Source organism: Vigna umbellata, chromosome 2 (assembly GCF_029865625.1).
Source record: "Vigna umbellata cultivar VRB3 chromosome 2, Vumbellata_1.0, whole genome shotgun sequence".
Lineage (NCBI taxonomy): Eukaryota > Viridiplantae > Streptophyta > Magnoliopsida > Fabales > Fabaceae > Vigna > Vigna umbellata.
Window position 1 is genome coordinate 4,102,344 of NC_142166.1, and position 27,997 is coordinate 4,130,340.

The window sequence follows — 27,997 nt, forward strand, 5'->3', positions numbered from 1 at the left end:
GAAACTCTTTTCTCCTCCTTCTCTCTAAAATCTCCTTATTCTCTCTAAGAAATCTTAACCATTTCTTCTTCCGATCACCTCTCAAGCACCGTCTGAACACTCCCGACGTCGAGGGCGTTCGTTTGAACTGATCAGTTTTGGATTCTGGACTGGTAAGTTCATCTCTCTCTCAGCCGAGTGGTTTTTCTGTACATGCAAACTCAATTTTCGGTTGCATGAGTTCCTTAACCCATTTTTGAACGCCTTTCTGGTCTTTTATTTGGTTAGTTTCGTAAGTCGTGATCGTAGTCTTCTAAGAGATTGGTGGTGAGCTATTCTGTTCAAATTGTGAACGTTCGGTCACGCTTAAAGGTAAGGGAAGCTTATATAATTTAATTGAGCTTGTTGTGTTGAATGTTTGTATGCTTGCATGAATACGTTTGATTATTGGATGAGTATGAAATATGATTGTACTGTTGGTCTGGATGTGTGGATGGACGTATGATATACGTAGTGAACTGAGTTGGAATAGAGTTTAATTTCGAACCATAGTATTTTGAACAAAGTTGATAGTATGGTCGAGCGTTATTAGTGAGCGTTCGGTCTTTCTTGGGACCGCATGGTCTTACTTGAATTATCATGTGTTAGGAATAGTGTTTAAGAGTCTTTCTGTAATGTTATATAAGAATAGGTAAACTGTGCCCGAGAGTTTGTATTCATCGTTCAATTTTCGTTGAGAGTCCGTTCATGTTAAGTTCTTCTTATAGAAAGGATTTCGTTAATGAAGAGCGTGTTATAATAGTAGATGTGTAAATATGAGTGATCAGCCTAAGTGTAGTTTTCATTTAGACTTCATGAACAGTTTAGTGAACGTGTCATATACTACTCAAGGTCATAGACCTTATCGTTCTTTTCATTCATAATAAGTGGTGGCTCAATTGTATAGACTTATATTCATTCGTTTTATGTGAGTTTATTAGTGATCGGTCTTGAATCAAGCGTTCAGTCTCAGTAGTGCTCGTTCCTGATAAGCATTTGGTCTTGGACCAGCGCTCGTCCAATAGTGTTCGGTTTCTACAGGGCTCGGTCTTAAACCAAGCGTTGGGTCGTGTTTTCTTTAATATATTATTACTGTGCTTAGAATTAAAGTATTCATTCAAACTAGATAGCGTTCGTTACTCCATAGTTTCTCATCAGTATTAGTATTTAGTGTAAATCAGTGTTGGTCTTTAAAAGGTGTTCGGCCTAGAGTCTTAGTACTCGGCCTAGGCTTCGTGGCGTCCGGTTGAACTCTTAGGAGTCTGTTTATTGTAGTAGATGAGTAACGCTCAGTCTCGTTAGTTTTTAAGAAGCGTTATTTCCAGTTGTACTTGGGCTATGATAAGAGCGTATGATCTTATTTCATTTGAATGTATGGATGATTAAGTATGAGGAAAATTGAGATGTGATGTGTATGAAATAGTGGATTTTGGACGAGTATTCCAGGGAGGAATATCTCAGAAAGTGGTTATTGATTGGTAAAGTATGAATGTGGGCAAAGCTTAGCGGGCGTTCATCCTGATATTCCATGATTACTCGTTCTCATATAGAGAGGAGTAAGTCCCGTGTGGGAATGGCAGGAGGTCCTAGTCCATAAGGTTAACTTGGACGGAACGGATCGACCTCGGGTGGCAACTGTTGAGGGTATCCCAGTTACTACATCACCCGGGTGCACGAACGTTGTAGCTACACAGGATTCATACAGTTTGGACAGTTAGAGTCACGTGATCGTTATTTGCATGCATGGATGTATGAATTATGATGTGGTCGTTGTTGGTTTTGTTATGAATGTTGTATGTGGTGATTGAATAAATTAAATTACATAAGCTTACCCTGTTTATCATCTTTGTCTGTATTGTGCGTCCTGTCGTTGTCCTGTTGCAATGATCATCCGTGTGGATGTAAGCAGAAGGAGAAGAGCTACTGGAAGAAGTGTTGGAAGATGTAACGGAATTGAAGGCCGAACCTTAGGGACGTTCGGTCTGGTGTTGGTTTTATATTTTGTAAAGACCGTACGGTATTAGGGTATTTTGTAAAAACGTTCAGTCTTGTGACAGTTAGAGTAGTGGTTTTAAATTCTCTGATGGTATGTAAGGTCGTTCGGTCGTAATCGCATATAGCCGAGCGTTGAACTGATCTGTATTATTATTAACATGTGATGACTTTATTATATGGTTTTACACTGTATTTTTGGGATGTTACACCTTTATTTTTTAAATGATTATGTTATAATTAATAATTAAAACAGGTAAATATAAACTGTTACATATTTGTATCTTGAAATAGTATAATACAGAAAATTAATATTTAAAAAATATTTTAATTTTTAATTTAAAAAGACACAATGAACAAGAAGGTCGGTCCATCCCAAAAGTTAGGAGGTCGAAAATTGAAGTCTAACCTAGTATATTTGAGTTATCTTTTTAACAACGATGACAATTGCTTCCACAAGCTATCTTTTTAACACGTATTTGATGAATTTTTTTTTTCTCACATAAAAAAAAAGAGTTAGTGTTGTCCATAGATTTGTTAAATGCATGTAAAAAAATATGAGATAGAAGAAAGGATAAACTCCTATTAATTTTACCACTTTTATTTTCTTTTTTTTTAGTATAGACAACAAAAAATCAAACTATTTTGAAAATATAAAAATGCATATAGCAAATGTAATGTATAGAAGCGTAGATATTTTATCATGACAACTTCTAATGTGTTTCTTCTGCTAATATTATAAAGTATATCTTTGGTCCTCTAGAAAAATATGATTAGGGTAAACAAATTTTCATTACACTGATAGAAAATAATGAATGGGAAGTAAAAGGGAGAACAAGTGAAGTGTTTACCGTGAGATGGACTTTCAGCGTTACTCCCTCCACCACAACACGTGTTTCCTGCATTTTTTAATTTTTCTTTTCTCCTTTCCTAATATTTAATATTGCACTTAAAAATTTTAACTTTCTCCAACTTCCAATTACTTCATTAATGGCTTCCACCAGTATATAAATACACCCTGTACTTCACCACTCCCACCAAAATCAAATTCTTCTTCTTTTCCTTCTCCTTATAATTGTTCTTCTTTAAAAATAAAACAATTCAAAACAAAATCAATTAACTTTAATTAAATTAATAATAATTAATTCATTAAATAAAACAAAATTAATTTAATTATAAATACATAATTTACTTAAAATATAATTATAGTTAAAATATAATTACTTAACTCTAAAAGTATTTAAAAAATAATTTACAAATCAATCAATAAGTTAATAAACTAAAAGTTAAAAAGAAAATAAAAGAATCCGTTTACGCAACAATAAAGTAAACACAAAACAGAGACGCATATAGAATCACTAACCTATATTGGAGACAATAAAGGAAGCATCAAACCCCACAACACCATGAATCCACCATAAATCAAGGAAAACCCACCACCAACCAAGCACCAGCATGAACCAAGCAAAGGAGAAGAGAACATTGACGAAAATGATAAATTGGGAAAAGAGGAAGATGAGAATTTGGGAAAAGAGAGACAGGAGAATAAGAGAGGAAGAGAGAAAGTAAGAGTACTGGGTGGGGATGTGATGTGCCTAAGTGAATAAGAGAGTAAAAAATTAGAATTTTAAAAAAAAAATATAAAAGGTAAAGGGTAAAAGTAAATAAAGATATTTTTATAATTAAAAAAAATTGAAAAAGTGTAGAAAACAATATGTGGTGGTAGAAGAAGTAACACTCATGGCCTTTCCATGTTATTGGGCCCAAAAGTCGGTATCCGAGAAAGATGCGACTTCGATTTGCACCTATCAAAATTCTCTCTACACCCTATTACATTGGATTTTATTTTCCTGAATCTACTAAATCAATTATCGAAACATTTTTCCAGAATATAAGTGGTGAGAGTTTTTAGGAAAAAGGTTTCTAGAATTTATTTAGTTCAGAAAATAAAATAAAAAATAATGGGATACATGGAGAAATTTTATAGGGTGCAGAAAGAAACAGCCCCGATTCTCGATTCTTTGCATGTCCTTAGATCATCTTCTTGATAACAGTAAGTTTTAATTTATTTTTTTAATCTCACGGTCACATTATTATTAAAGTTTTACAAAAGGGTCTTATGGGTCTGAGATCCTACCCTACTTCAATAATTTTATTTTACATATGTTGAGGGAATAATTGTTTTGATTTCGATTCGATGAAAGGAATTATTGACCCATATAGTTACATGTTATGTCTAATTTTGTAGTGATATACTTTGAATGAGTACATGTTTCAGTGGTCATCACACGTGTTGGTTGCGCAAACTTAATTCCTGTCTTTCACTTGTGTCCCTTACATTGAGTTATTAATTTAAATCTTTACTGCACTAGTCGGTCAGAAGCAACACAAGAGTTTCAGAAGGTCTTGAGTTTTCCCTATGGCGTCAATTCATGTTTTTCCATCAATTTTTCAGTCAAAAACGTGGAAGCTAATACGCTTTACTTTTATAAGTTGCTTGTAAGACAGCCCAATTAAAATAGGTATCCATCCCTATTTGTGAGGGATGAGAGGATAAAAAAAATACTAAATTGAATGACTGATTTTGGGAGGATGTGGATACTATTTGAGGGAGATAGATTTTGAGTTTCTCGAAATTCCAAACTCATACCCTCATTCGTTGCAGTCATTCCAAGAATTTCACTATCCATTCACCAAAGTCATTCAATTCGAAATTAGAGTCACAGCAACTCGATACGAGGTTTCTTGATCCCCACTTCTTGGCAGCTATAATAAGACAACTACAGTAAACTCTATGTGCCCGTAAATGGGCTGAATAATTAAAAAAAAAATCAGGTATGAAATGTCTTTTGAAGCGTAAATACAAATTCAATATCAAGAGTAATACATTAGATGAAACGTCTCAACACAATTTACACATTAATCTCAATTCTCAACCTCATCAGAAAGAAAACACTAACTCAGGTACAGTCAATCACTCTGGTAAAAACTCTAATGTGACCAAATGTCAATGTTTACAAGAGCATCACGAATGCATTCCAGCAAGAAACCACATTCAAACACTATTCCCTACCACAAGGTATGATAAACCCACTCCACCCAGAAGACCGCGAGGAATATTATATAAGATCAGCAACATTCATTGGCATTTCATCAATCTGAGTACTGTAGTATTGCTCAATGTCTCTCAATATCTTGATGTCATCACTCTTCACAAAATTTATTGCAACACCCTGCAAACCAGGATTGGACCAATTACAAGTAGTAATATATATTATATAAGACAGACAAGAGTTAATGGCAAAAAGAACATGCAACCAAACGGAAACAAAGAGTACTACGACCACGAAACAATAGATAATCTCTCAAATTTGTTTGAGTGCAAAAACAAAGTTTTTTATATAAAAATTAAACTAAACAAACAACATTACTTCAACTATTTAAACGTTCCCAGTACCTTTCGCCCAAAACGTCCAGAGCGACCAATTCGATGAATGTAAAGCTCTCGATTGTTTGGAAGGTCATAATTGATAACTAGAGACACCTGATAACAAAAGTAAATGCATGACAATATCAGCGATTAATTCCTCCATCATGTACATACAGTTCAACATTAATTAACAATAGAATTTCAAAATATATTTCAGTTGATATTGATCAACTTGGTTATCAAAAGTTACATTCAATTGAATTTATTAAGAACAAAAACAAATAGCCAATATAAGCAACCAAGAATAGGGTTATTGACTCATGACATATTATCACATACCCACACATTTCGGATATAAATGATGTGAATTTATCTTATTCTACAGCAGATAAAACAAAGGAAAGTAAATACAAGAAAGACCGACACCACAACTTGCCTGCTGTACATCAAGACCACGGGCCCAAACATCAGTTGTTATTAGTACCCGAGTTGTTCCAGCACGAAATTCTCCCATAATAGCATCTCTTTCTTTCTGAGGCATGTCACCATGCATTGATGAGACAGTGAAATTATTGTTACGCATTTTTTCAGTTAACCAGTCAACCTGTACCAACAGGATAGAAACTATCATAACAAGCAAACAGAGACGGGTCCAAAAAACAATTATTCAGTGTGATTGAAGTGATGGCCTATCCTAGTAGGAAATGTTTGACAGTTCTCATGTACCTTCCGCTTGGTGTTACAGAATATAACAGCTTGAGTGATGGTGAGTGTATCATAAAGATCACACAGGGTATCAAACTTCCACTCCTCCCTTTCGACTGCAACAAAAAATTGCTTGATGCCCTGTAATCGTAGAGTGGGGCAATTGCATCAATATCCATTTAAAATCAAGCACCAATAAGAATATGAAAAATGCTTGCTTACCTCTAATGTCAATTCATCACGTTTTACAAGGATCCTTACAGGATCGGTCATGAATTTGTTTGTCATTTCGAGTATTTCATGAGGAAGGGTAGCAGAAATCAAGTTAACCTACACAGTTAAAACTCGGTTATTCAAACACTACAATATACTTTACAACATTAATCAGGCTTCAAAAGAATCCAAACAACAATGATCCACGAGAATGCAGTTTGAGCAATATGAATACGAATCACTTCAGTAACATAGACTAGGGTTCCTGCAGATGCATCCAATTAAGTTATAAAATAAACTCACCTAGCTAGTTAATTTATGAATTGTGTAACAATCAAATGATCAGTGCTGGCCACTTACTGTGATGAAAAGCAGAAGCCCCACTATTTAGTTATTGACTTAAATTTTAACGTCATTGATTTTAGGTACATAGTTTTTAATGAAATGAAAAGTTGAACTAACTGGAAATTATAAACAAACAAAATTTAAAAAAAGAGGCTTCAGAACCCCCATTCTCCATTTATCCTTGAATTCTGGCCACAGTTTATTTCCCCATCAATGTCACACTTCTAAATGATGTCAACCATGAAATGCAGTTTTCTAACCGACATTCATTCACAGCACACCTCCCATATCCCTATTTGATGGCAAAGTTATTCTGAATTGGAATTATGGTTTTTGCTTCAATGTCATTTCTTTCATTGCCATTCCTTAGGCTATAGTGAAGCAACTTAGGGTGTGGTTGAGTACAAGATATGAACTTATTCAACAAGCTTTTATAACATAAGAACTTGTCATAAATTTTATCATGAACCCAAACAATATTTGTTATTCTTCTCTGGTAAACGGTTGCCCAAAATTAACTACTACTATGCACCTCAACAATTGCAGAAATTTGATTCCAAAACTCGTACACATTAATAGAAAAGAGGACAACAAGGGAAACAGAACCTGAAGGTCAGGGGGGAGATATCTATACACATCATAAATTTGGTCTTTAAATCCTCTGCTCAACATCTCATCAGATTCGTCCTGTTACCAAAAGCAAAAAGATATATATGAAAGTCCTAGACACATGAAAACAAAATAAATTTGAAACCAACTATTCACAAGTGGAAGCAATGAACTCACCAGAACTAGCATCTTGATAGCCCTCGTGCGCAATGTTCTCCTTTTGATCATGTCACAGACTCGGCCAGGAGTTCCGGACACCACATGAACTCCATACTCAAGTTTCCTAATATCCTCACCCACACTTTTACCTCCAATGCAAGCATGTGCCTGTATGTTAATGAAATCCCCAATAGCCAATATAACCTTCTCAGTCTGAGAGGCCAGTTCCCTTGTTGGTGATAATATCAAAGCCTGAACCCTTCAAAAATAACAAAACAATAACCCTAAATAAATACTTAGTCAACAAACTCTAAAAGATAATACACTCAGTCAGAAGAAAAACACACACACATACAACTTGAACAAACATTCTTAGAGTAGGTTGGCTGGAGGCTTCCGTAGGAAAATGACACAAACAACAGTTTTCATTTTTAAATTTACGTTGTTACTCAATCCTCTCAAAATGAATAATCCGAACAGTTCTGGACAACCTATCAATTTCATTCCTTCCATTCTTAACCATTCTTAAGAAAAGAATCTTAATTTTCAGAATATTCCCTTAAACTCAAAAATTAACCCTCTATCAGCACCTAACCAAAGTCTCTTGTTTGCCACGAGCAAGCTTTTCAAAATACGCCTCCAAACAAACACAATTTCAGTCGCAACGTCAAGGTTTTTGCCGTCTGTGACTGCAATTTCAGCTGCATAGGCAGTTTAAAATCTCGAACCTATCTCAACACCACACTAATACCTATTGTTCGTTAACAATTCCCAGGAATACCGAAAACGGCGACGAAACCGTGAAAAACCCTAACCTAGAAATTCAAACTCTGGTAACAAAGAGAGGGCAAATAAAACAGAAGAAACGAAGGTTACTTACTCTCTGACGGAGGTATCGACAACCTGGCAAACGGTGAGGGCAATCATGGAGGTTTTGCCGGTTCCGGATTGAGCCTGGGCGATAACGTCACGGCCCTGAATGATTGGCGTGACGGCCCGTTGCTGAATGGCAGAGGGCTTCTCGAAGCCGTACTGGTAGATTCCACGGAGCAGATCGTCCTTTATCCCCATCTCCTCGAAGCTCGCGATCGCTTTCACACCCTCCGTCGTCTCGAAGTCCAAGTCCTCCGCCGCGTTCACCGCCCTCCGCCGGTTCGCCGGCACCACCGACGTTGTCGCCATCGCCCGCCGCCGCACAACGATTTGGTTTGGGTTGGAGAGAGTGGTAGGAGGCAACGAAAATTTGGGAGATGAGTTCACAGTGCTGCAGCCCTAAGTCAGGTTCAAACCTATATTATAATGCGTGTGGCCCATAACATAACGTAACCTTTCTGTTGAGTCTGCTTCAGCTTTATCCTCAGTTTCACTATATAATTTTAGGCTAAATGTGATTATAATTAACCCTTTCTTAAGTTAGAGGACCATTTTTTTTATTTTTAAAATTAAAATATTTCTACATACACATTATTGTTTTTATAAAAATAAATTAAACTAAATACACCGAATTAATAAAAAATAGTTATTTCTACCAAAGGTTTAATCGACAATATTCGTAGACCTATTTGAGAGTATACATATAATAAGATATGCTATTGATAAAAATAAGATAAAATAATTGGGAAATTTTATCTCATTAGGCTTTGTTCTTCTGAGGTGATTTGGGGGAGATGATTTGAATAAATTTGAGGATAATATTTTTGTTGTTTTTTTTAAGTGGATTTGTGAGTAATTGAGAGTAGATTCGAGAGAGAGAGAGTCGAGAGTAAAGTTTGTGAGAATTAGTATAAGAAGAAAAAATTTGTTTAATTAATAGAAATTAAAGATTACTAAAATGTCCCTAGTTATTAAAGTAATATAAAATGATATTTGTTAATGTTATATTTAATTGTAAAAAATGTTTATAAAAAGTAAAAAATTAAAAATAATTAATAAAATTAATTTTTAAAATGTAAAAAAATTAATAATTATTTAAACAATACCATATTTTAGCTTAGTATAATTTTAAGATTAAAAAGTTAAAATATACTTTTATTTTGATGATAAAAGTTTAAATAGAAAACCTATACTTTAAAATAATATAGTTTATTTAATTAAATAAAGTCTTTTTTTCTTAATATAATTTTAAAATAAGTAGTTATGCCTTATATTTGACACAAAAAGCGCTTCAGTGGAATCCAACAGTGCACTTAAGAATCCAATACACTTTCAAACGTTAATATTATCGTTTTTTTATATTATGCAAGACTGCACATTGTCTTAGAATTTTTAATAATGGTACAGGGCATATAAGTCATTTATTCATAAATCAGTGCAAATCCTTTCGAAATGGAGAGATGGTCTGAAGAGTGAAATCGTACCCTTCTTCCCAAACTCATACACTCTCTTTCTCTTGCACTCGGCCACTTTTTCCCTCTTGCAGGCCACCTCACTTGGCCCCTTCACTCCCAAAACCCCATCATCAATTACAAAACGGTTTCGAAGTTTCACCGGCCGAAGACTTTCAGCAGTTGTTCGAAGTTCGGTTTGGGAACCGAATATCACTCCTACATAACCAAATACATATGCTTCGTGAATTTTTTTCGCTTCGCTGGAACCAGATACGTAGTAGCGAACCGAATACAAAGCTTTTGAAAAAACTTCCCAGGAGTGGAACCGAATACCACTTTGAAACCTAATACGCCACCCTCATACTTCATTCCAAGCACTGTTCATCGTCTTCTTTCGCTCTCAAACCCCCTCCTTCTTCATGCCATCAACCTGTAGAAGCTCCTTCTTCGTCCCCATCTACAACCCTGCAAGTCAAAAACAACAGTAAATTTGTACAAACAAGACACTACCTTACTAACCTCACGATTTTCTCTTCATCGTCAATGCAAAAGAGCCAACAGCAAACAACTGATGGAATTTAATAAAACTATGAGGGTACATGTGACTTTTTACAATAAATCCCTTCGAATCTCTTCACCATCGCGGGTGACCAAAAATCCATCCATCCCGCAAATCTGTCGTCGTCCATCATTGCTTTTTCTCTCAAGCAAAAACGAAAGAAAGCTTAATTCCTCACTCACAAAACTGTGTGAACAGTAAAATCGCTTCAATTTTGAATTTTTATTTTTCTTGGCATCTTTTGGAATTCCTAAATAACTGATAATTTTATTTAGTTTTATAGAAATAAAATTTAAATGCATGGACATGTTATTACCCAATTAATTTTATAGTTGTAGTTAATTTAATAGACTTGCACTATTAATTTTTCAATTTAATGCTTTGCTTCTGAAATTTTTTATGTTATATGTAAGATCTTCTCTCATATTATTAAGTTTAATTAGAGCGGGAAAAAAACAAGTTTTTATGAAGTTCAAAAAATGAAACATATTTTAAGATTAGAGTATCAATCATAAAATAATATAATTACAATACAAAATTATTGATGAAATAATTTTTTTACTTAAGAAAAAATAATAGTAAGTAAAGTGACGTGTATAAAATGAGATTCAAGTTTCAAAAGATTTACAAAAATAGAGAATCCATATTCATACAACAATGTCTTGCGTGAAGCAAGCAACAATACTATTTATAAACGTATGTAGGGGAAAACTCAATATCATTATTTATTTAGGCTCAATAATATTACATATGAGGATTAGATTATTTTATAAGCATTTATATTAAGTTTTCCTTAACATAGATCAACTATTGGAAGGTTTTTTAAGTTCTTTTGATCAATGAAACATGACTAATTTTTTTTTTCATTTCTTCTAAATAAATATATACTTTCAAAAGTAGGATGAAAAATGTAATGGATATCTCATTACTTGATTTAAACTTCGAGTTTAAGGTAAACTGTGATATATGGTTCCTACCCATTAAAGTTATTAAAATTAAGAAGATGATTCAAATTGAGGGTTTAGAATAAACTTAACAAATTATTATGAAATAATTATTTTTTAACGTATTAAGTCAATATGTGAATATTTTCCAGATATTAATTGTGATGGTATGTGATTATAGACTTGTTATGCTTGATAATTGATTCATTAAAAAAACTCTTAACTTTTCTCCAACAATAATTATCATCCCAAAATTCAAATTTTTTTAGTATGCTTCCATGTTATTAATAACTATAAAGGAAAAAAAAGTCATTACAGAAGTATATTATTATATTACAGACATGCATTCATGATTTTCCTTCCTGATTCAACATGTCTTTATTTTGTAATGGTGTTTCATTAACATTGGTTCAATAAAAAAGTTTTTTTTTAAGGTTTCATAACATCTGTTTTGTGGGTCATTTAATGATAAGCGTGTGAAATACTTTAGGTTTCATAAGCTTATATTATATAATAGTTTTGTTTATGTTTTAATTAATAAAGTTAGTATGATAAATGTGTGTCATGTGTCATGATTTTTATGGAGTAATCTACATTGTGATTCATATTGTCAATTATATTTGTTATATATATATATATATATATATATATATATATATATATATATATATATATATATATATATATATAAAAGGAAGTAATCTTGTTTAAGATCCATGTGATGTGATGTTGGTTAAATAAAAATATTCATTTTTAATATAAGATGGTACAACTTTAGTCGTAAATTCCAAAGTTTTCTTTTTAGTTATTTGAGAGAGATAAACTTGCTTATATTGAATTATTGATACGTTATTAAACTTTTCAAATTTTCAATTTCAATTTTGTTGCTTAATTTTATGATGAGTTTGAGGTATTCTTGAATTGTGTCACTCCAATGAACTTGTGTTGAATTCATATCATACTATGATGAGCATATAATGATCCAATGTTTACAATAAAGTACAAATTTGAGAAATTCATTAGGAAAAAACTATTTTGGATTATAGTAATCGAAGATGTGCACCCTTATTGTTTGATAAGGTCTTTTAGTATTATAGAAAGTGAATGCAAACTTTCTATTGTTTTGGTTGAGAAGGATAAGAAAATATTGTTGGTTATAAGGTGTTGAATAAGATAAGACTGTCAATGGGGTTATAGATAAAGCTCAAAAAGTTTTATATGATGAAGTCTCTAGTAAATAATTTGTATCTAAATAAGCCATTGTGTTTATATAAGATTACTAGTGAAAAGGCAATTAGTAAACTAGTAGATGAATTCAACATGATGATTTTCAATATGGAGAAAATCAACATGCATATTGACAATAAAGATAAATCATTATTAGTGTTGTATTTGCTATTAAGGCAAGTGATAATTAAAGTCTGATTACTAAACTTTATTTGGATTTTGGATGTGCATTGGCTAAATATAGTGATAGATAAATTATGGATGTCAAAAGCATAATGAGAATACAAACTATAGAATGTTTAGAATGAAAACTTGTCAAAGGGTAGTTGGACATGTAACCGAAGAAAAAATGCTATATGCACGAAGAAGAACTTCTCCTCATACCTCTCTCGACCATGACAAACATTATCAATAACGCTTACCATTCTAAGGAACACAATGTCTCGAGCCCTATACCACGAGACGAAGATGTGTCCGAGACAACACTGACACTTAACTATCAACACTACTATTACTATTTGACGCCTCTCTAGAGCTCGTGTTTGAACCACTATAAGACATACATTTGGATCTATAAGTAATTGATTTTTCAAGTAATCGACCTTTGAAGGGATGAACTCCTCGTAAAGATGACGACTCTAGAGAAATCTTTTGGAACTTGGTGATGAATTATGTCAAATAAAGCCCTTATTTATAATAATTTTTGTAACGTTTTGCTTGCGCACCCCTCTCCCTCAATCGTTTATATCTATCTAGATCTAATGGCTAAGAGTTATGACTATTCTCCTTCAAAGAAATGCATTGTTTCATGTACAACACATAAGTCATATTTTTGCACCTCCTTCACCACGACATTCTTGACACTTAATCATTACAACATCTTCGTCACTATGTTGCTCAAGGTTAGGGGACTACTATACCTGCAAGGTTACAACTAAAGATACAATTTCTTTTTGGAAAACTCTATAGGACGACTACCAGGTATCGATTTTGTGGCTGACAAACTAGAAGTTGAGGACCAACTACCATTTTTTGATTCTCTTAATTTACATGCCTTTAACATGTCATGAAAAAAATTGGGATTGGTGTTAATGGCTAAGTACTCCTCGACTTTTCTAGTATTGGTCTCGTCCTTGGATAATGTTGCACAATTTACAATTGAATACATCTTAAATGTCGACACTTAAACATGTTTAGTCAGCATGATATGTGACTACTACTAGGCATCATGGGTGGTTACCTATCGATCTATAAGAGCTAATGATGTATTGACTACTTTATAGCTATTATAAGGATACTATAAAACACTTGCTCTAATAAGGTAAATGAGTCATTGGACCTAAGTCCGTACTCATCCAAGTAAAAGGCGACAAACATCATAAATAACATTATAAATAACACAATCATCAACATATTTTATTCATGTTCTCATTAATTATGCATTTATTATTTTGCTGATGAGAGACTGAGTGTCTTTTGCAAACGCAACCTCCATTCATTTTACGAAAGATGAGCAATAAAAAGAACAAAGAACACTTTTTAATACCAAAAGTTGGTGACGTTTGTGGAGTTGTTGAAACCTTTACAAAATACATTATCGACTACTATGTAAGAACAAAATCCATAGTTTTTTCTTTAAAAATGGTTATAGAAAAAGTATATTTAAACAAATTCTAACATTTGCAAACAAGCTAAAATATCAAATTTAAATAGTTCAACAAATTAAATTTTTACTTAATAATTATATTTTTATTTCAAAAGTTTATTTTATTTATAATATGAAATTATTATTTTATCAAGATATTATATAAAAACACAAGTATGCTAAACATGTATATATATATATATATATATATATATATATATATAATATTTAATATTTAATATGAAAAGGGTAAATAACCTATTTCGGTGGAAAAAAATTACCCATCAGAGTTTTTCACAAACTTGTTTAATTAGGTATGTTCTTTAAACGTATAAATTTAAAGCTTCTATTGAATAAACCAGACTTTAAATAGATCGATTGGTTAACAAAATAAAAGGAATTGTTCGCGCATTATTTTTAATATTCAATCTACAGTGATTCTTAAATTTTTTTTTTACCATTCTCCTAAAACAATGGGCAGTGAGATCCCGTTACAATTCATTCATTGAAGAAATTGACAAATTAGTTGATTATATTGTAAAACTTTGATGTAAAAAAGGTGAATGATTATATCTTAAGGAGTAATTTAATATTAAATTACAGAAATTATAAGAATAAATCAAAATGTTTATACTTAAATTTTTTTTAAATTTATTAAAAACCTTTCCCAAGAAAATCAATCTTTAAGAGTAAGATCACGAAAATGTACACATTTCCCAGTCACATCCCACTACTCTTTCTTTCCACGTTTCCATCTGAAACCCAAACACGTCTCTTGCACCTCCGTAGCTTCTTCCACTATCTCACTTCTCTTCTTCTCTGTCCCTTCTCCACACTCACTCTCAGATTCTTCGTTTTCTGGTATGTGAGTTCTTCCTTTGCCCTCTACTCTTCATGGGTCTCTCCCATCTTTCTGTAGTGTTGAGCTCTTCTTGACTGCACCCTTAATTACCAATTTTATATACTTGTTTGTTATGTCAATAATTTGATTGTTGGAGTTGTTAATGGGGGACCCTTTGAGCCAAAGTTTTCATATTTGAAGTTGTTAATGGAGACTGCTTACAACTCCAGAGATTGTGAGAAAAAGTTTGTTCCGATTGCATATTTGTTTTTGTATATATTTGCAGTATTGGCTCTGGTTTATATTTTTTGTGTGTGTTATTTTCCTGTTAAATTATCTTGAGTTTCTCCTGTTGATTGGTTTGATAGCATAATAGGTGTCATATGCTAGTATATTTAAGTCGCTACATACCATTAGATTAAGTTTATATGTATATTTGATTCACAAGGAAAGGAGAAAAGAGAAGTTTACTGATAACTATTACATGCTGTATATTCTACTCTTATGAATACATTGCTTTCGTAAAAAATGTTGTATCCTAAGATCTGAAATTGGCTTCTTGCGTGATCCGTCGTCCACTTGTTCGTTCTGCTGAACTTTTGTTCTTCTATAGCTTGTTTCTTTTCATAGCTAGAATTTCCAAGGGCACAATTTATGTAGATGAGTTTTTTTTTTGAGTTGGTAGACTGAATTTACTGTTGTGGCGTTGTGTAAGAAGGAATTGCTTGACAATCGCCGATGCTATTTCTGCGCTATGCTTTTTCCTGCTAATCACAGATATGATCAGTTAAATGACTCATATTTCAGGTCCTCTTCTTGACACGGATGGCAGCATCATTGGCATGCCTTGGTGGGAGTGGTTTATATACACAGAGCAATAAAATAATTCTTGGCAAGGAAGTCAATGGAAGACATCTCTTCTCATCTCATAGACTTTCATCACTGAATAAGGAATCAAAGACAATATTGGTCAAGGCATCATTGGATCAAAGAAAACATGAAGGGAGAAGAGGATTTTTGAAATTGTTGAATGTCGGAGTTGGCTTACCGGTACTATTAGGAAGTGGGAAAGCTTACGCTGATGAACAAGGGGCATCCTCCTCCAGACTGTCTTATTCTAGGTTTCTTGAGTATTTGGACAAGGATAGAGTTAAAAAAGTGGATCTGTATGAGAATGGAACCTCGGCTATTGTGGAGGCTGTATCTCCTGAGTTGGGTAATAGAGTGCAGCGAGTGCGTGTCCAACTTCCCGGACTTAGCCAAGAGCTACTTCAGAAATTCAGGGAAAAGAACATTGACTTTGCCGCACACAATGGCCAAGAAGAGACAGGATCTCCGTTAGCGAACCTGATTGGGAACCTGGCTTTCCCTCTAATTTTGATTGGAGGATTGTTCTTTCTGTCAAGACGATCATCAGGAGGAGTTGGAGGTCCTGGTGGATCAGGCTTTCCTCTTGCTTTTGGTCAATCCAAAGCCAAGTTTCAAATGGAGCCTAATACTGGAGTGACATTTGACGATGTTGCTGGAGTGGACGAAGCCAAACAGGATTTTATGGAGGTGGTGGAATTTCTTAAAAAGCCCGAGAGATTCACTGCTGTTGGGGCTCGCATACCAAAAGGTGTTCTTCTTGTTGGTCCTCCTGGAACTGGGAAGACACTTTTAGCAAAGGCTATTGCAGGTGAAGCAGGTGTCCCATTTTTTTCAATCTCAGGTTCTGAGTTTGTGGAGATGTTTGTTGGTGTTGGTGCTTCCCGAGTCCGCGATTTATTCAAGAAGGCCAAAGAGAATGCTCCATGCATTGTTTTTGTCGATGAAATTGATGCTGTTGGAAGGCAAAGGGGTACTGGAATTGGTGGAGGGAATGATGAAAGAGAACAGACCCTCAACCAACTTTTGACAGAAATGGATGGATTTGAGGGTAATACGGGTATCATTGTCATTGCAGCTACTAACAGGGCTGACATTCTTGATTCTGCATTGTTAAGGCCAGGCCGATTTGATAGACAGGTAAGATTATATTAGCTAATGCTTAATACACATTTGTGTGAGCCAATCTCTGAATGTAGTGCTTTTTTGCAGGTGACAGTTGATGTTCCAGATATTCGGGGAAGGACTGAAATTTTAAAGGTTCATGGTACCAATAAAAAGTTTGAAGCTGATGTTTCACTTGAAGTAATTGCTATGAGAACACCTGGTTTTAGTGGAGCTGATCTGGCAAACCTGCTGAATGAAGCTGCTATCCTAGCTGGTCGTCGCGGAAAGGCAGCTATTTCATCCAAAGAGATTGATGATTCTATTGATAGGATTGTGGCTGGAATGGAAGGAACAGTGATGACAGATGGGAAGAGCAAAAGCTTAGTGGCTTATCATGAAGTTGGGCATGCTATTTGTGGGTAAGCCAAAAATCAGGGTGTAGTTCAAATGTGTATGATTTTTAAGTAAATGTGTATGATGGCAATAAAAGCAAGGTGCTATGCCTATATAAACTGGTGTTACACTTGTATATAAGTGCAATCCAGAAAAAAGTAGTGGTTCTTCTAATGAACAATAAAATTGTTCTCAAATATCTGTCTGTACTTGCAGAACTTTGACTCCTGGTCATGATCCTGTGCAAAAGGTTACCTTGGTTCCTCGTGGGCAAGCTCGGGGTCTTACCTGGTTTATTCCTGCTGATGACCCAACGCTGATCTCCAAGCAACAACTCTTCGCAAGAATTGTTGGTGGACTAGGTGGCAGAGCAGCAGAGGAAGTGATTTTTGGTGAGCCTGAGGTTACAACTGGAGCAGCTGGTGATTTGCAGCAAATAACCAGTTTGGCCAAACAGGTTGGTGTTCATGACTTTATTTTCTGTTGTGATGCACCAGTTTTCACTTGTTCTCCTTTCTTTTCTTGTTTGCTTTTGGCGGGGACGGATGCTAGCAGTATTTTAGACTATACAGAATTGGTAGTGCAATATGAATTTGGATATAATTTATCAGTACATTCAGTATTTTATTTATCTAGATCTAATTAATTGGTGAGAGCTGAAATGGGGTCTTGTCAAAATATTTTTTTTAATGCTTAAAACTCAATTCTTGTTTTTAGTTAACTGCAAGAATGACATTTCTTTATTTGGGAGGATGCATTTTTAATACTCATTGTCAAAATAATCTTTCTTATTCTCCCTTATTCTTAAGATTACAATTTTTGTTTATCTAATAAATGTAAATGATACTCTTGCAGATGGTAACCACATTCGGAATGTCTGATATTGGTCCTTGGTCACTCATGGACTCATCGGCTCAAAGTGCAGATGTGATCATGAGAATGATGGCAAGAAACTCAATGTCAGAAAAGCTTGCCGAAGACATTGATGCTGCTATCAAGAGAATTTCAGATGAAGCATATGAAATTGCATTGAGCCAAATAAGGAACAACCGAGAAGCAATTGATACGATTGTGGAAGTTCTACTGGAGAAGGAGACAATGAGTGGAGATGAATTCCGAGCTCTCCTGTCCGAGTTTGTTGAAATTCCTGCTGAAAATCGGGTCCCTCCTTCAATACCCTCACCAATTACTGTTTGAATAGCTTATATGCCACTGAAACGTAGTTTAGCTTTCCACATGTTGGATTTCTGAAATTGTGAAATATTTGTAATATACCATCGATTCCAATTTTTGTAATGACAAAAGATCCTAGTTTGCTTCTTTACTTTTTCTACGTTGGCAACAGAAAATGTATGTTTCTTCACAATTAGTACATAATGTATCCTTAGTGAATAGTAATAATATTAAGACCCATTTTATCATTGTAACTGGTGAGATGTCACATAATATCAGTGTTCTGCTCGAGTTCTCTCTACAGTAGAGAAATGAAAACTTAATATCTTGCTAGATGTCACAAAAGGGTGTTAAATGAGCTTAGGTAGCATAATGATTCAAGTGATGAGGGTCTATTTCAAGCAAATAATTGAATGATTATCATTAAAGTCAAAAGTGGTTTAGCAGTAACTTTTTCTGCCCTCTCCATGATCTTGTTGGATATCTATGTCACAGAATGATGGCAAATATTAGGTAAGGTTCCATGATGAAATTTAACGTGATGAGGGGTAATCAAGTAAATAATGGAATGATGTCATGAAAGTCAAAATATGGTGTAGCTGTGATATTTTTGCCCCCTCCATAACAGTTGGATTGATATAATTGATGTGTCATTATGGGAAAGGGCAATGTTAAGTGATGTACAAGTTTTGGATTGATTCCTCCTCTCCTGCTGATGTTTGATGTTTCATGACTTGACTACAGGCAGAACAATGTGAGGTGATAGAGAAAGTTTTTGGAAAAGGTTTTGCTATTTACGTCTTCTTACTGTTTCTTATTTTTAGTGTTTTTAAATAATTAACATTTCTTTAGAAATTTGGTCTCAATCAAATGGAAGAGAAATGCATAGAAGAGAATAGAAACAAATTAAGAGTATTGTAGAAGAGAACTGCTAATAAACGTAGAAACTAATTCTTTGGACACGAATGCTTTTATTTTGTTTTATTTTAATTTTTTATTTAATTATCATCAAATATAAAATTTTACTTTAAATTAAACAATTAGAAAAATATAAATTAGTGGTATTTTTATGTCAATATTATTTAAAATCCTTTTCAATTTGGTCGATAATTTTATTGAGGTGGATAATGTTTTTTTTTTTTTCTGGATTAGTATTGACTAATATTCTATTGATGGCAAAGGTAATTATTTGAGAACAAGATTAAAAAAAATGATGATTATACAATAAGTAGAAATAAGGTCAATATAGAAGTGAAAATCAGAAGATCAAGAACTTGAAAATATATCAAGAAAGATATTTGCAAGACAAAATTAATATGGGTTTAGGTAGAATTGATGCATCATGAGTGATTTTTGGATGGTTATTGCAAACTATATAATTTTTTATAATTTAATTTTAGCTTAAATGCTATAAGTAAGAAGATATAAATAGGTTACTTATGTTGAAAAAAAAGTGTATTTAAAACATAAATACTTTAAGAACATGCAAACAAGATAATGATAATCCAGCGAGAATGATGGTAGCAATTTGGATCATCGATTTTGTAGATTTCTTTTATCAACTTTTTTATGATAATTTATTTTTTTGCATTTATAAGTCTTAATCCATCTTCATCTTCACCGTTCTTATCTTCATTTTTATCATTTCCATTCACATTTATCCATTTCCATTCTCATCTAAAATAAAAGAAAAATCTAATTATTAAAAGAAAATTAATGAATTCGTAATTGTCATCCACATAAAAAAAGCAATTCAGTTGATTAAGCATATTCGTGAGATTGATCCATAACACAATCAGTTTACTTGTCAATTTTGTATTAATTATGAAATTTTAAATTAAAATACTGTAATTTAGACTAAACATAAGTTGTTTACTAGTTCTGTTACAAATAATTCATATCGATTTGATTTGACTTACTAAACACATATTGAATAAAATATCGTGTTAAAATCTTTGAAAAATAATTATTATGAAAAATTATAAGCAAAATTAATAAAAAACAATTCGTTCATTATATATTCCAAATTAGTTAATAATAATTTCTACATAAAAAATATTGATTTTTATATATTAGTTTTTTTATACACAGCAAGAAAATCCCAAACACATTTTTTTAGCCCAATTTGTAACCTAAAGAAAGACAGAACAAAGATAAACATGAAAATAAAAAATTAACAAAAGTTTTCTTTAAAGATAACAACAACATAGCAAAAATATAAAATTTCCTATAGATTTAAAGTTTTTCAAAAAGCTAAAGGAAAATATTAAATTAGGAAGAAAAAAATTGGTGACATGTTATTTATTAAACAATGATATATTCCATCTCCATCCAAAAGTAGATAAACAACTTGAAAACTTTCTTAATGTCTTCACTCTCTTTTTCAAAGATTCATATATAAATACTCAAACAATGAAAAAAATAATAAGACCAATCTGTTAAGAAAATTGTGTGATATTCTAGCCAATTTTTGAGTGTTTTTGCCAAGAAAATTTAAGCTTAAATTTATACATTTACTCATAACATTATGAAATCAGAACGAAAGATGAAAAGAAAAGGAAAATGAAATGTAACATGGGAATATAATAATTAAAACACTCGAAGAAAAAGAAAATACATATATTAAAAAATGTCCCTTCTAGTAACACGAATACCGTACATTATAGGTAATTTTTAAGTTTTAATTAATTAATTAATTAATATCTCTAATTGAATTAATTAAAATAATTATTATGCTTACATATTAAATTATGATATTATAATAAATAATTAAAATTTAATTTGTAAGTATTAATGACTTAAATTAATTATTAAATATTTGCATTATTAAGTAATATGTTACAGAAATATTATCTTTTAAATTATTCTTTATTGTAATTTTTTATTAGATAAAAAAAATGTTAATTCGATTTTGAACCACCAATTTGGGAGACTAAACATAACTAATTTAAATAAATGAATAGATTAGAAACTTTAAGCCAACTTACTAGCTTAAACATGTTTTACCATCATGCTCATGTTAATGATTTAAAAATTCAAGTATGAGTTTAAAATCTCATATTAAATGAAAATAAGAAAATTGAACACTAAAAATCTATAAATTTATTGTACTAAAATCTTGTATTAGAAATAACGTTAATCTTTTAAGTAAATTAAACTTATTTTTTATTAGTATTATAATTCTTTTGAAAATCTCTTCACTAATAAATTAAACTTTAAGCCATAAATATATTTTATTTATTCAATTTATGCTTATTCTTTAAATTCTTAGTCTTATGTAGGCAGAAAAGGTAAGAGTTGAAGATGTTGAAGTCACAAGCAGGTTGACTAATATTTTCATTCTAATACCACTTTTAAAACTAGAAGAGTTACAAATCATTTTTAAATTTAGGCACATTTGTCTCAGATTTGAAGAACAAAAATGTATCTAAGTCTGATGATTGTTAGTCATCGTATCAAGAAGCATACGACAAGATATCAAAATAAGTTGCTTTTACATTTTTAAGATGAAAAAAATCACTTTGTTCATAATTTTTTTAACAGGTCGGTTAACAAATTGCATCTATAACATAGCACAATGTAGACAAAATGATATTTACAAATAATTAACGTCGTAATTAATAAAATTGAGTTTGACCATTTAGATAATTAACTTTATTTTTTCGAGGTTGACCTAGGTTGAGTTACTCTAAAATAGTGCTAATGATTAATAAACCTTTTCAACGTTAATTTGTTCATGTGAGCCAACCAACATGAGGGCCACTTCCTATTTATTATTTAATAAAATCAACACTAAATTTTCTAAATTTTTTACTCATTTCTTGTTAGACTAATCCGTAGTCAGCGATTAAGTAGTTAATGATATAAGATTAAATATAACCTATAGCCGAACTTTGTTTACATCGTCATATATATGATTAAGATTGTGAGAATAAGTGCTTTGTATTATAATTATTTTTGCAAGGTATCTAAAATAATGTTATTATAAATATATTGCTAAAGAAGTTTAATAAATAATTGTTGTTATAAATACACACACCACAGTCATTGATAGAAAGATTTTTTCCCCATTAACTGATAAAGTCAATTGATTAATTATTCGATTCATTTAACCCAGAAAGCTTAGTTTGTTATGAAATCAACTGAGAATCGGTCCAAAACTAATAATGAACCAAGTTGGCAACCAAACAAAAACTATTCACTCAATATTTTTTTAATTTTAAAAAAATATCTTTTGGCAAAAAAAACTATTTATTTGTAGGTTATTGTTATTTAACATCTTGCTATTAGTTTCTCTTTACAAAACAAATTAATTTAGAATTTTATGTAATTTAATTTTTCTGATTTTGTATTTGAGTACCGAATCTACTAAAGTCAAATTAAGAAATCATAAATGGGTATTAATTTTTAATATTATTCCAGTGATCTTATAGGAACGTTTCTCCTTTTATAATTTTATTAATCAGCCTATTCAATTGAAAGAAACACTTGGAAAAATAACCATATATATCGTTTACATGGCGCAACACTCATCAGACAACGTTAATTTATTGTTCTTGGTCATTGCATCACTCATGATAAAACCAGGTTGGAATCGAAGTTATCCCTTCCATGTCATTTTTCATATGGGGAATAAGATTACCACAAAAATAGTGATGCATATGCATTCAATTAATATAAAGGAACAATCCAAGAAACAAAAACAAGTGGCTGTACTGTATCTTGTAGTTTCTCTCTCCTGGTCTGTGATTTTTTGTCTGTTGTGGGACACTGACAGTGTTCAGCCTTAACGTTACCCTTTTGGTTTTCTCTTCCTCTCGACCTGAAAGTATCTTGTGTTGGATACCTGATGAATCTGAGCTTGCTCTTTGGTTCTGTGGCTGACACCAATCTGAGGCTAATACTGCTTCTGCTGAATACAGTTTGAGGGTGACAAGTACCAGGTTTTTATGACAGAGGGGAGGTGAGGATTGGTTTTCACCAATTCTTGAAGTTTTCAATTTTAAATTTGAGATTATTATGATTTGAGTTGAAAATTTTATAATCATATCTGATTAAGAATGTTTTCAGCTAAAAGTTTTGCCTTGACTAATTTGAATAATTGTATGATTTTGGCCCAACCGGGGACCAAACTCAGATGCTGGTGTTTTTGGCATATCTGTTAATCCTTAATACAAACTTTTACTCTACATATTTCGTGAAACCACAATTCTAATGAGAATAGCACCAAGAACACTTAACCGCCTCTGAATTTTGTCTTTTTTGGCGCTGTTAGTTTTATTCTTCTCATGTCTGTAGTTGGTTTGAATATGGTTTGCTTTGGTTTGTGAAGGCTAGGCGGATGCAGATTATATGTTGATAGTAATTGGGTCTGTAATTTTTTTTGCTTTCAAAGATGGGATTGATGGTGATGGAACCACTCATTGAAATAGCCAAATTTGCTTGCTTTTCTAAATTTTATAGGTTAGTTTGGATCGTTAGTTTTAGTGGGCATGGATTTCATCATAGTTTACTTTCAACTTTTGTTTGTGAGTGTTTGTTTAGATGACTAACTATTTGATGTTTCGTTTCAAAGATAGAGTAACAGAGGAAGTTATTGAAGTGAGCATAAATGGCTTCAACTGAGTTTGGTGAAGAAGGTGATAGCAGAGGCGGTATGTGGGTTTTGGAACAGAGGATTGACCAGCCGATGGATGAAGAAGCTGAAAAGCTCAAAAACATGTACAGAGAAAAAGTACGATGCAAATCCCTCTTGACATGATTTCTTTTGATGGATTCAGTTTTCTTTACTTAGGAGACTGCAATTTATCAGAATTAGGCTGACAAAAATCAAACTCCTAACCACCTTGTACATTTAAAAAGATATTATTCTAGCTATAGAATTTGGTGTATAATTTCATGATGTTATTGGTTTGATTTGTTCAGAAATTTTCTACACTGTTGCTTCTGCGGCTTGCATATCAGAGTCTTGGAGTAGTGTATGGAGATTTGGGCACTTCCCCCTTATACGTTTTCTATAATACATTTCCTCATGGAATTGACAACCAGGAGGATGTGATTGGAGCTCTTTCTTTGATTATATACTCTCTTACCCTGGTGCCGCTGGTCAAATATGTTCTTATTGTATTACGAGCGAATGACAATGGTCAAGGTATTTGTTTGATTTTGGTAATTAGAATTTTTATGGTTGGACTAAGGAAACAGCTAAGAATACTAGTATTTCAACGTATGACATGAACATGTGTATCTGTTAATACTGTTGGATATCTATGGAGCAGGTGGAACATTGGCCCTTTATTCTTTGCTCTGTCGACATGCAAATATTAGAACCATTCCCAACCAGCATCGTACGGATGAAGAGCTAACAACATATAGTCGATCTACCATCCGTGAAAAGTCATTTGCTGCAAAAACCAAGAGATGGTTAGAGGAGCAACCTTATATTAAAGATATCATTCTTATTCTGGCCCTCGTTGGTACTTGCATGGTGATTGGAGATGGAATTCTTACCCCAGCTATATCTGGTATGCATTGTGTCAGAAATTGATTTCATGAAGTGGTCTACCTCTTTATATGTATGATGATGTATTGCATAAGGCTGCAGATAAAATGATTCAGCTTCAGTACACTTTATTTTCTGCTTTAGTATATCATCTTGAATATCCCTTCAGTGAGTTCCAGATATTCATTACAAAATCTTTTGTTGCAGTTTTATCTGCGGTTGGTGGCATCAAGGTAAATCACGCAGATTTGAGCAACGGTACGGTCCTACACCTGTAATGTAACATTGCATTTTTCTTCTGCTTCTATCTACCATTATATGTGTTAAGCATTAGAGTTTCAAATTCAACCATTCTATGTTCTTGGTCTTGAAAATATTTTTTTTTCTCGTTTTTTCCTGAGTTGCAGAAGTAGTGGTATTGGTTGCTGTTGTTATACTAGTTGGGTTATTCAGCATGCAACATTACGGTACAGATAGAGTTGGTTGGCTCTTTGCTCCGGTTGTCCTTCTTTGGTTTCTCCTAATTGGAGGCATAGGCATCTTCAACATCTGTAAATATGACAGCAGTGTTCTAAAAGCTTTTTCACCAGTGTATATATACCGCTATCTAAAACGAGGAGGTAAAGATGGTTGGACTTCCCTTGGTGGAATTTTGCTCAGCATAACTGGTATCTTCACCTTTTATATATAACTGTTGATTTCCTCCTTTCATTTCAGAATTGTTAATTATGTTACTTGAGCTTGGTTATCTGTGATGATTTATTTCAGGGACAGAGGCTCTTTTTGCAGACCTAGCCCACTTTCCAGTCTCTTCTGTACAGATTGCTTTTACTCTCCTAGTCTTTCCTTGCCTTCTTTTAGCCTACTCTGGACAAGCTGCATACCTTATGCATAACTTGGATCATTCAAATGATGCGTTTTATCGTTCTATTCCAGGTTTGCTATATTTCTCACATTTTTATTTTATTTTGATAGAAGTTCAGAATATGATCAACAGCCATGCTGTTACATTCTTAAGACAAACCTCTTGCTGGAAGTTCTTTCTTTAATTAAGGAGTCTTTAATGAATTTTAGGTATTGATTATCCTTAATTCTGCAGACAAAATATACTGGCCAGTATTTGTTGTTGCAACAGCAGCAGCTATAGTTGCAAGCCAGGCCACAATATCCGCAACCTTCTCAATTATCAAGCAAGCCAATGCACATGGCTGTTTCCCAAGAATAAAAGTTGTACATACATCAAAGAAGTTCCTTGGCCAGATATACATTCCAGACATAAATTGGATCCTTATGATTCTATGCATTGCTGTTACAGCAGGGTTTAAAAATCAGAGTCAAATTGGAAATGCATATGGTAAGTTGTTATTCCTTTGTTGAATGTTGTGAAGCATAAATTTTCACCTTTCTTTTGTCAAAACTGTAAGTCCCCACATTGTAATTGCAGGTACTGCAGTTGTGCTAGTGATGCTGGTTACAACGCTGCTTATGATTTTAATCATGATATTGGTGTGGCGCTGCCATTGGATTCTGGTTGTGGTGTTCACTGGCTTATCACTGATAGTGGAATGCACATACTTCTCTGCAGTACTCTTCAAAATTGACCAAGGTGGATGGGCTCCCCTTGCAATTGCTGGAGCATTTCTTCTGATCATGTATGTATGGCATTATGGCACAGTGAAACGGTACGAGTTTGAAATGCACAGTAAGGTGTCAATGGCATGGATTCTTGGACTTGGACCAAGTTTAGGACTTGTTCGTGTCCCAGGAATAGGGCTGGTATACACAGAACTTGCAAGTGGAGTACCCCATATATTTTCTCACTTCATCACAAACCTACCAGCTATTCATTCTGTTGTTGTTTTCGTATGTGTGAAGTATCTTCCTGTCTACACTGTCCCAGAAGATGAAAGGTTCCTTGTGAAGCGGATTGGACCAAAGAACTTCCACATGTTTCGGTGCGTTGCGAGGTACGGATACAAAGATTTGCACAAGAAAGATGAGGACTTTGAGAAAAAGCTTTTCCACAACCTTTTTGTGTTTGTTAAGTTGGAGTCTATGATGGAGGGATGCTCGGATTCAGATGACTACAGTTTATATGAACAGCAAACTGAGAGATCAAGAGAAGGTCTACTACTGAACAATAATGCAATCACATCATCAACGAATATGGATCCAACAGTTTCTTCTTTGGATTCTATAGTGTCAGTTACTTCTCCATCACAGTTGAATGCTACTGTTAGGTCCTCTGGTCATGTGAGCAACCAAACTGAGGTTGATGAAGTTGAGTTTTTGAACAGTTGCAGAGATGCTGGGGTGGTTCACATACTGGGAAACACAGTTGTGAGGGCTAGCAGGGATTCAAGATTCTACAAGAAAATAGCTGTGGATTATATATATGCATTTCTCAGGAAGATATGCAGAGAAAATAGTGTGATCTTCAATGTTCCTCATGAGAGTCTCTTGAATGTTGGTCAGGTTTTCTATGTATAGCCTCTCCCTACTACCCTTCTCTTGGTAATTCTTGTATGAGCATAGTTTATGGCACAGTCAATCAAAACCATGTTAAAATAAATAATAAACGTAAAATTGTTTTAGTACTATTGAGAGGCTCTTTGGTTGATTGAGTTTGTAAATATTGCTCTCACACAAGAGTTGTTCCTATTGGCCCAAAAATGAGTGAGATTTATTATCATTTTGTGACTGTCATTTTAGTCACTGTTTTGTGTAGCTGCTATATCAACGATCCCTTGTGGTATGTATCATTCAATAGAGAATGTCTTCTAAAGAATGACTTTGGGTGGTTTCTTAGAAATCTGAAATTCATTATTCATTTGATATTCTCAATGCTACACTAAGTTGTTCAACTCTTCTAGCACTAGGTTGTTACACTTTATGTCAATCATTATTCTTTCTTCTATCAAATGATGTTTAGGTTATTGAG

At 33.2% G+C, this 27,997-nt stretch overlaps 3 protein-coding genes across 4 annotated transcripts; 2 read left to right on the forward strand and 1 right to left on the reverse strand.

The window, feature by feature from the left end:
- Positions 1-4,871: 4,871 nt before the first annotated feature.
- EIF4A-III (eukaryotic initiation factor 4A-III) lies at positions 4,872-8,789 on the reverse strand. Its single transcript, XM_047314619.2, has 8 exons — positions 8,352-8,789; positions 7,490-7,730; positions 7,310-7,390; positions 6,368-6,475; positions 6,167-6,286; positions 5,877-6,044; positions 5,468-5,554; positions 4,872-5,243 (listed from the first exon to the last, which is right to left on the reverse strand). The coding sequence occupies exons 1-8, from the start codon at positions 8,651-8,653 to the stop codon at positions 5,130-5,132; spliced, it is 1,221 nt and encodes a 406-aa protein (XP_047170575.1). The 5' UTR covers positions 8,654-8,789; the 3' UTR covers positions 4,872-5,129.
- A 6,087-nt stretch (positions 8,790-14,876) lies between these two features.
- LOC124838902 (ATP-dependent zinc metalloprotease FTSH 2, chloroplastic-like) lies at positions 14,877-18,705 on the forward strand. Of its 2 annotated transcripts, none has more exons than XM_088105793.1 (5): positions 14,877-15,038; positions 15,822-17,021; positions 17,094-17,407; positions 17,598-17,838; positions 18,237-18,705. In XM_088105793.1, the coding sequence occupies exons 1-5, from the start codon at positions 14,877-14,879 to the stop codon at positions 18,576-18,578; spliced, it is 2,259 nt and encodes a 752-aa protein (XP_087961919.1). In that variant the 3' UTR covers positions 18,579-18,705. The 2 variants fall into 2 exon arrangements, with proteins under 2 accessions (XP_087961919.1, XP_047170573.2); XM_047314617.2 differs by having other exon boundaries at positions 14,897-15,034.
- Positions 18,706-23,247: 4,542 nt separating this feature from the next.
- On the forward strand, positions 23,248-27,762 carry LOC124838890 (potassium transporter 10-like). The gene is made up of 9 exons (XM_047314603.2): positions 23,248-23,517; positions 24,130-24,288; positions 24,480-24,705; positions 24,833-25,078; positions 25,264-25,314; positions 25,464-25,724; positions 25,825-25,992; positions 26,156-26,410; positions 26,501-27,762. Exons 2-9 carry the CDS (start codon positions 24,166-24,168, stop codon positions 27,544-27,546), a joined length of 2,376 nt encoding a protein of 791 aa, XP_047170559.1. The 5' UTR covers positions 23,248-23,517; positions 24,130-24,165; the 3' UTR covers positions 27,547-27,762.
- Positions 27,763-27,997: the final 235 nt, after the last annotated feature.